Source organism: Melanerpes formicivorus, unplaced genomic scaffold (genome assembly GCF_026170545.1).
Source record: "Melanerpes formicivorus ecotype bairdi unplaced genomic scaffold, bMelFor1.0.p_v2 SCAF_8, whole genome shotgun sequence".
NCBI lineage: Eukaryota > Metazoa > Chordata > Aves > Piciformes > Picidae > Melanerpes > Melanerpes formicivorus.
The window spans coordinates 27716115-27725651 of NW_027142360.1; the positions used below are offsets into that span (position 1 = coordinate 27716115).

The window sequence follows — 9537 nt, forward strand, 5'->3', positions numbered from 1 at the left end:
TACCTGAGCTCAAAACAGGGTTCCCAAGCTTGCCTGCTTGCTTTCCAGGCCAGATTGTCTCAGGATCACAGAACTGTTTGGCTTGGAAGAGGCCTCTGAGATCATCCAGTGCAACCTTCAGCCCAACCCCACCACGGCCACGGAACCATGGCCCCAAGCACCATGGCCACAGGTTTCATGAGCACCTCCAGGGATGAGGCTGCCACCACCTCCCTGGGCAGCCTGTGCCAGGCTCTCACCACCCTCATGGGCAACAACTTCTTCCTCACAGCCAATCTCAATCTCCCCACTTCTAGTTCTGCTCCATCTCCCCCAGTCCTATCCCTCCCTGACACCCTCAGAAGTCCCTCCCCAGCTTTCCTGGAGCCCCCTGCAGACACTGGAAGGCCACAAGAAGGTCTCCTCAGAGCCTTCTCCTCTCCAGAGTGAACAACCCCAACTCTCTCAGTCTGTCTGAATGATGTCTGAAGCAGCTGAGATGCCAACACACTCAAGCTGAGATGCCACCCAAAGGACTCTCCAGCAAACCCTTTTTGAGCCATTCTCCAAGTGCTGAGCAGTTGCAGCTCCAGCTCAAGCAGGTGCTTCAGTCCCAGGAGAGCAAGGGAGGGAGGGAGTCACTTCACACAGCTGATCTTGGAAGGGCTTGGGCTTCTCAGGAGAACTCACAGAGCCATCCCCATGGCTGCTCGAGAAGCCTCACACACTGCCCTCACTATTTCCAGCCACTCAAGTCAGTTGCCTAACCCCAAGCCAATTCCAGGGGGGTTCCCCTCCCAGCAGGCAGCCAGGGCTGCAGTGCAGAGCATGCAGATGTGCACAGCCAAGCCTCTGCATGTGCTTCCCACTCTGCTCATGCTCCATAAACCTTCTGCTGAGGTTTAACTCTCATTGGGTCATCAACATCTGAGAGAGACTGGGCCCAGAAGACTTCCATAGAGCAAACACTTCCAACCCCAGAGCCAGATCTGTGTCTCTGGTGCCATGCAGGGAGTTCAGAGCAGTGAAAGACATTTTCTCTAGGCACCAGTGCATGGTCCAGAGCCTGTGATGCATTTCTCATCCTTCCCCAGATCTGCAATTACCAAACACATGTCCTGGGACTTGTTAGTGAGTGGTTTCTACACCTTCCCCACCAGACCACAGGTACTCATTTCAGCCAAGATTCCACACTCCTAGCAACTACCACAGGCAGCCAGAACCAAACAGAGTCAAAAGGAGCCTGAACTCAGAACCAAACAGAGTCAAAACCCTGAACTCAGAACCAGAGTGAAAAGCCCTGAACTCAGAACCAAAGAGAGTCAAAAGGAGCCTGAAGACAGAACCAAACAGAGTCAAAAGGAGCCTGAAGTCAGAACCAAAGAGAGTCAAAAGGAGCCTGAAGTCAGAACCAAAGAGAGTCAAAAGCCTGAAGTCAGAACCAAAGGGAATCAAAAGCCTGAAGTCAGAACCAAACAGAGTCAAAAGGAGCCTGAAGTCAGAACCAAACAGAGTCAAAAGGAGCCTGAAGTCAGAACCAAAGAGAGTCAAAAGGAGCCTGAAGTCAGAACCAAAGAGAGTCAAAAGGAGCCTGAAGTCAGAACCAAAGAGAGTCAAAAGGAGCCTGAAGTCAGAACCAAAGAGAGTCAAAAGGAGCCTGAAGTCAGAACCAAAGAGAGTCAAAAGGAGCCTGAAGTCAGAACCAAAGAGAGTCAAAAGGAGCCTGAAGTCAGAACCAAACAGAGTCACAGCCCTGAAGTCAGAACCAAAGAGAGTCAAAAGCCTGAAGTCAGAACCAAAGAGAGTCAAAAGCCTGAAGTCAGAACCAAAGAGAATCAAAGCCCTGAAGTCAGAACCAAACAGAGTCAAAAGGAGCCTGAAGTCAGAACCAAAGAGAATCAAAAGGAGCCTGAAGTCAGAACCAAAGAGAATCAAAAGGAGCCTGAAGTCAGAACCAAAGAGAATCAAAAGCCTGAAGTCAGAACCAAAGAGAATCAAAAGCCTGAAGTCAGAACCAAAGAGAATCAAAAGCCTGAAGTCAGAACCAAAGAGAGTCAAAAGCCTGAAGTCAGAACCAAAGAGAGTCAAAAGCCTGAAGTCAGAACCAAAGAGAATCAAAAGCCTGAAGTCAGAACCAAAGAGAGTCAAAAGCCTGAAGTCAGAACCAAAGAGAGTCAAAAGCCTGAAGTCAGAACCAAAGAGAATCAAAAGCCTGAAGTCAGAACCAAAGAGAGTCAAAGCCCTGAACTCAGAACCAAACAGAGTCACAGCCCTGCAATGGAAACCGAAGTGAAGCACTGCCCAGTGAATCAGTACTCACCAGAACCTCTTGGCAAAAACCAGTCAGCATTTTTGCCATCCTCCCAGGGGAGTGAGGACACTGCCAGGGCTGGAGGTGGATCTGCAGCTGCTGCTCGACTCTTTCTCCCAACCCAGAGGGGACTTTTGTGCTGCTTTCCCTCCCACCTGTGTGTGGGGAGGAGCTGGGGAGACCTGCTCCTCCAGGTCCTGCCAGACAGGCTGTGGTGACCCAGGACAAACAGCTTCAGCTCAGCTCTGCACTCCCTCAGAGCCAAGTGCTGAACAATTTGAGTAACCACCACCCACCCACCCTGTTGCCCCAGCCTCACCTTTCTCCCAGGCAGCTCTGGCAAAGGCAACTTTCCCCTTTCAGGCCCAATCCTAAAGCTCTGTGGCAGGCTCTGCAGCCAGCAGCAGCAGCTGTTAATAATCTTGTGAGGAACCTGCCACAAATCCAAGCCTGAACCCAATCCTGCAGTCCTCTGAAGCCTCTGACCACTTGTTAGGGGGAAAGAGCTCCACAAATACCCACAGAGGCTGTGTGCCTGAGTCACTGCTCTGAGCATGCCTCATTCCAGAAGTGCTTGCAGGAAGCTTGTGGCTGTCCACGTGCTGTCCTGGGGCAAAACCACCCTCTGAGGCAGATGAGACTGAAGAAACACAGTCCTGTTTGCACTGCTGAGGAGCAGCAGGTTCACTCCAAGCACAGAACCACTCTGGAGAGCACCACAATCAGGACACTGCACTGGGAAGTGGCTGTGCCCACCCTGAGAAGAAGTTTGAAGGCAAAACTACCTCCCATAAGAGAGACAGAAGTGTTTGGGATGGAAAAGACCTCCAAGATCATCAAGTCCAAGCATCAACCCAACCCCACCATGGCCACAGGGTTCTGGAACACCTCCAGGCATGGGGACTCCACCACCTCCCTGGGCAGCCTCTGCCCCTCCCTGACCACTCTGGCAGCAAAGACATTTTTCCTCCTCTCCAACCTCACCCTCCCCTGGCACAGTCTCAGGCCATTTCCTCTCCTATCACCTGAGACTGGGGAGCAGAGCCCAACCCCCAGCTCGCTGCAGCCTCCTCTCAGGGAGCTGCAGAGAGCAATGAGGTCTCCCTCAGCCTCCTCTTCCCCAGGCTGAACACCCCCAGCTCCCTCAGCTGCTCCTCCCCAACCCTGCTCTCCAGAGCCTTCCCCAGCTCTGTGCCCTACTCCAGCCCCTCAATGACCTTCTTGGAGTGAGGGACCCCAGACTGAAGGCATTACTGAGGTGCAGCCTCACCACAGCATCTCCTCTCTCGCCTGGTGCATGCCTAGGGCTGCCCCTGCAGCAGAGCCGGTGCCGGGGCTGGGTGCACCCCGCGGTGTCCCAGGCGGAAGGCAGCTCAGGGGCAGCCAGCCGCAGCTGCAGGGATGTCCTGAGGCACGCTGCCACCTTCTTGTAGCTACGGGAGATGACAGCCAGAGGCTTTCACGCCTCCAGCTTCAGTCCCAGCGCCCAGGCAGTCTGCTGCTGCAGGTTAAGGGTGACCAGGCTGCTGCCTGGGAAGCAGCAGAGCCAGGGAGTCCTGCAGGACTGCTCCAGAAGATGTGCGACCAGCAGGTCCAGGGAGGGGATCCTGCCCCTCTGCTCTGCTCTGCTGAGAGCCCACCTGGAGTACTGCAGCCAGCTCTGCAGCCCCCAGCACAAGGACCTGGATCTGTTGCAGAGGATCCAGAGGAGGTCACCAGCATGAGCAGCTCTCCTGCGAGGACAGGCTGAGGGAGTTGTGTCTGCGCAGCCTGGAGAGGAGAAGGCTCTGGGGAGACCTTAGGGCAGCCTTCCACTGCCTCCCCACCCTCACTGGCAAGAATTTCTTCCTCATCCCCACTCTCAATCTCCAGTCTCCCAGCTCAAAGCCATTGTCCCTCATCCTGTCACCCCCAGCCCCTGTCACAAGTCCCTCCCCAGCTCTCCTGGAGCCCTTCAGGTACTGGGAGGCTGCTCTGAGGTCTCCCTGGAGCCTTCTCTTCTCCAGGCTGCACAGCCCCAACTCCTGCAACCAAAAGCTACCTTACTCCATCATCTATCCCTGTGAGAGATGACAGTGGTGTTCATTCCATTCTTTCCTCTTAATTAGAGCTGAAGATCAAGACCTGGTGGCAGTCAGCGTGCTGGAGACACAGCCCTCAGGGGAAGCCCAGCCCAGGGCTCGCCTGCTGCCTGTGTCACACACCACAGACCTGGGACTGTTTTCACCTCTGAGCTGCTCCCAGCCCTTTAGCCTTAAGGCCCTTCCATTCCTCTGGTTTCAGAGCAGTCCATTATGAGCTTGTTCAGCCTAAAAGCTTTCTCTCTGCCCTCACAGCCAGAGCCTGCCCCGTGGCCCCAGCCTGGGGCTCGCCGGCGCCAGCGCAGCCCCGCAGCTCCCTTCGGCAGGGTCCTGCTCCCGCCGGCTGCGGCGGAAACCTTGCTGGCTACAGAGAAGAGCAGGCTGGAAGGAAGAGTGCTGCCCAGCTGTGGCTCAGGCACACTCAGGAGGCTCAGATCCCGAGCTGGCACTGCCGTCCTGCAGCGCAGGGGAAGGAGAACTCTTTGGCAGTCTCTGTGTCCCCCGAGCTGCTTGCGGCTCAGGCACACCACAGCCATCCCTACCCTCAGCCATCTGCTGCGGAGTGCTGCTTCATTCGGTGACTTGGTAGGCTTTGAGCATCTTCTCAGGAAGGAATGCAGGACCTCAAGGTTTTGTTGCTGTTTTGTTCAGCTGATGAAACAGTAGCAGGAAACAAACCCAGTGGCAGAGGCAGCAGCAGAAAGAGCTCTGCTGGGGCTGTGGCGGACCTTGAAGGCAGATCAAGCAGCAGCTGGGAAGCAGCCTCTTTGAACTGCAGGAGCAGGTGTGAAGAGTTCTTTATCCTTATGATCTTAAAGTGCAATTAGATCCCCAGCCTGGGAGAGACTGCCTCAGAAACACCACCAAGCAACCAGCCTTGCACAGCGACTGGGACATGGGGGAGCCTGGAGAGGCACTGCAGTGTGCCTCCAGCCCTGGAAGTCTGCCTCCCCAGAGTGAAACTCAGATGACTGCAGTTCGTCTGAGCTGCATGCAAACAGATCCCCTCCCTTTCTGCAGGCTGATCAGGGAGGGGCTGGAAGGGGTCCAGAGCAGGGCCACGAGGAGGAGCAGAGGGCTGGAGCTGAGGGACTGAGGGAGTTGGGGTTGTGCAGGCTGGAGAGAAGGCTCCAGGGAGACCTTCTTGTGGCCTTCCAGGATCTGCAGGGGGCTCCAGGAAAGCTGGGGAGGGACTTTGGAGGGTGTCAGGGAGGGACAGGACTGGGGGGGATGGAGCAGAACTAGAAGTGGGGAGATTGAGATTGGCTGTGAGGAAGAAGTTGTTCCCCATGAGAGTGGTGAGAGCCTGGCACAGGCTGCCCAGGGAGGCAGTGGCTGTCCCCTCCCTGGAGGTGTTGAAGGGCAGGCTGGATGAGGCCAGGTTGAGCAAGCTGTGCTGGTGGGAGGTGTCTGTGATGCTGTGCATGAGTGCCAGGCCAGGCACTCCCGTTCTGGAGCACACCATAAGGTGGCACTGCTTGGAAACGTTACTGCCAAAGCTTGTCCCTGGCTCTTGCTAGGCAGAGTCCCCACTCAAATCAAGGGCAGGAGTCTCAGTGCCACACGGAGGGTCACCACCTTCCAGACACATCACTGCTAAGTTTCATCCTAACCCCCAGAATGCCTCAGACCCTTTTGTCCCAGCACCTCTCCTCTTTGCAGAGCTGCCTGTCCCCTGGGGTGCCACAGCATGAAGGTTCTGCTCCTCTTCTGTGCCACATCACCAGCCAGCAAAGGCACTTCCAAGAAGCAGTCTCCTGTGTCACATCTGATGTGCAGGACAAGGCTGGCAGAGAGCTTGGGAAAGGAGGATCTGCAAGTGGAGCCACAGGAGGTGGAGAGTGCTCATGGTCAAAGGAGCCACAGAGACTGCCTGTGAGCACTGATTTGCTGCCATGAAACACCACAGCAGAGCTGGCACCACTTGAAATCAATGGCAGAAGGGACCTGAAGGCAGCTGTAAGAAGGCAGGAGGTTGTGGCAGCCTGGGAGAGAGCAGTGCAGGACTTCATGAAGCTTCTGGAATGCAAAGGCAGGGACCCTGCTGGACCCCCAAGCATCCTGAGCTCAGACAGTGAGCTGCTGGGTCTGTGTCAGGGCCCAGTGCAAGCTATTTGCAGCACAAGGAGCAGGAATGGGTCAGGAGAGAAATGGCCACTGACTGAAGCACCTTCTGCAGGGCTGTCCTGTAGGAGCCCAAGAAATGAGTTCAGGTCCCCCTTGATCTTCTGTACCCAGCTGGTTTCCTGCACTGCAGGGCACTGCTCAGCTTCCAGGCAGCCCTTCACTGTGCAGATGCAAGGTCCTAACCCACTGCACCTCCTGCAGCCTCTACCACGAAGGATGGCCCTGGCCAGCTCCAGCTCCCACAGGGCATGCAGAGGAGCACCCCAGGGACACACAGGGGAGCTGACCACTGAGCCCAGAGCCCCAGAGCCTGGAGAGACCTGGGAGACCACCAAGTGCAATTCTCACCCAGAGCTCACAATCCACCACTGCTGCTGAGCCACTGCCACTGCACCACCTCCCTCAGCACCACCTCCCTCAGCACCACCTCCCTCAGCACCCCCAGGATGGGGACTCCACCACCTCCCTGGGCAGCCTGGGACAGGGCCTGAGAAGCCTTCGTGGGAAGAAATTCTTCCTCATATCCCACCCTCCCCTGGCACAGCCTGAGGCTGTTTGCTGTTGTCCTGCCCCCTGCTGAAGCACCATCCCAAGCTGCTCTTCCCTGAGGCATGCAGGGCTTGCAGCCTCCCCAGCAGGTGCTGCTGGTCCCAGGGCTCACAGAAGCAGTACCTGGCCCTGGGTGTTTCCTTTCTCACAGGTGTTCTGATGCAGCATCACAGCCCAGCAGTGACCTTGCCTTTCAGCCAAGGGATTGAAGTGTTCAGAAAGCCAGCCAGGAGGTGGACAGACCACAGACCCCTTTCCAAGTGGAATAACGAAGCAGTGTCAGCTACAGACTGACTTCTGGAAGTGCAGTTGCCAGAGACCTGCCCCAGGCTGCAGAGAGTCAGGGAATCACAGCACAGCAGGGGCTGGAAGGCAGATCACCCAGTCCAACCCCTGCCAGAGCAGGAACACCCAGGGCAGGTCACACAGGGACACATCCAGGAGGGGTTGGAAAGGCTGCAGGGAAGGAGACTCCACAACCTCCCTGGGCAGCCTGCTCCAGGGCTCTGCCACCCTTATCAGCCACCACCAGGCAGCCATTCCTGCAGCTGCCTGGCTGGGCTCCTCTGTCCCTCCTGCCCAGGGGAGCAGCAGTCACACTGCAGCCCAGCCTGGCTGGATGCAGAGCAGCCAGGTTAGAGCAGCTGGAGAGCCACCACAAGTGCCCAGCCACAGCCAGGTGAGGAAGTCCTCATTCACTACAACCTGCCTGGCACTTCCACCAGGCCAAGCTGCTAACTCCTATCCAGCATTCAGACCCAGAGCTCTTCAGAGTGCAGTGCCAGATGCCAAGCTGGTCCCCACCACCCTGCTAGTGTCATGTGGAGCTTGCTCCTGCTGGAGCTGCCTGAAAAGCCCTCCATGCATTTGGAACCCCAAAGGCAAGGCAGGAGCAGTGGGAAGCAGGATGGAGGAATTAGCATGCAGAGTTAATAAGATTCCATCAGTAAGACTCAGCTGATGAGTTTTAATCCTTTTCCCCTCCTCTTCTGAGCATCCCAGACTGCCTTTATAGCAAATATCACCATAGGAGCAGTAATTAATTCAAATGAAGCCAGACTTGCTCTACATCAGCAAGGCAAATATTCCCAACCATTCTGAGCTCCAAGCCTTCCCACAAAGAGGACTTCTCTTCACAACACAACTGCAGGAGAGAATTAAGCTCTCAGTTCCATTTGTGAGTCAGCAGAGACCCTGTGCCAAAGGGCTGTGGCCTCTCCTTGAGAAGCAGGTCAGCAAACTCTCCTGTTCTGCCCCAAATAACAGGGAACTGAGGTCTGCCAGTGGCAGTGAGAAGCACTTAGACCTATTTAGCTCTTACAGAGCTGTTTGAGTCGGGTACTGAGGGCAGTTCCTGACCTGGATCCCTGCCGTTAACTCTTTGAGTCCAGCACAGAAGCCCTCCAGTTGCCCCAGCCTTGAGTTCTCCCAGATGAGGACACAACTCCTGCTGCTGCTCATGCTGCATACCCCTGCCAGCTGCTGCGTGCCTGGGCATCAAACCCCTCCCCTGTGCCTCCCTCGTGGCACTGAGCTTCACCCACTTCATGCAAACCAGGTTCTGCACCTGGTTAAACAGAGCCCTCGGGGCCAGGGCTGCCTGCGGAGCTCTCATCCCCCCCCAGTCCAGCTCAGAATGACTTTGCAGCTCCCATGCTGCTGCCTGGACAGGGGATGATGCTGATTGCAAAGGGAAGCTCAGCTTTAACTCTGGAACTGCTGCAAGGGCAGACCCTCGAGGGGCAGGGCTGCAGCTGCGGGAGCAGGCTGGGGGGGCGCAGCGGGCCGGGGGGGCTGCAGCTGCGGGAGCAGGCGGGGGGGGGGGGGGGGGCTGCAGCTGCGGGAGCGGGCTGGGGGGGGCTGCAGCTGCGGGAGCGGGCTGGGGGGCGCAGCGGGCCGGGGGGGGCTGCAGCTGCGGGAGCAGGCTGGGGGGCGCAGCGGGCTGGGGGGGGGCTGCAGCTGCGGGAGCAGGCTGGGGGGCGCAGCGGGCTGGGGGGCGCAGCGGGCCGGGGGGCTGCAGCTGCGGGAGCGGGCGGGGAGGGGGGGGGCTGCAGCTGCGGGAGCGGGCTGGGGGGCGCAGCGGGCTGGGGGGCTGCAGCTGCGGGAGCGGGCGGGGGGGGGGGGGGGGCTGCAGCTGCGGGCTGGGGGGGGGGCTGCAGCTGCGGGAGCAGGCCGGGGGGGGGGGGGGGGGGGGCTGCAGCCTCCCCAGGCATGCAGAGCGTTGGTTGTGCTACTCAGGCTGCTCAGCCCCTCTCTAACTTCCACCAGAGCTGCTCAGCAGTTGCTTGTAGCAGGAGTGGGAGCGCAGAAGGCAAATCGCAGCCAGCTCAATTGGTTTGAAGGAGTACTACAGAACGTGGCACACAGATACCCATCCTCAGGCTGCCGGGGCAGTGCAGAGCACTGACACCAGGGAGAGCCCAGCCGGGCAGCTCACAGGCTCCTGGGAACAGCCTGCAGAGAGCTCAGCATGAAGTCACTCCCATGGCT

The 9537-nt window shown here is 57.5% G+C and overlaps 1 protein-coding gene across 1 annotated transcript; it reads left to right on the forward strand.

Moving 5' to 3' along the window:
* The first annotated feature begins 681 nt into the window (after positions 1-681).
* On the forward strand, positions 682-2272 carry LOC137443295 (uncharacterized protein PF3D7_1120000-like). Its single transcript, XM_068142888.1, has 2 exons — positions 682-733; positions 1290-2272. Exons 1-2 carry the CDS (start codon positions 682-684, stop codon positions 2270-2272), a joined length of 1035 nt encoding a protein of 344 aa, XP_067998989.1.
* Positions 2273-9537: the final 7265 nt, after the last annotated feature.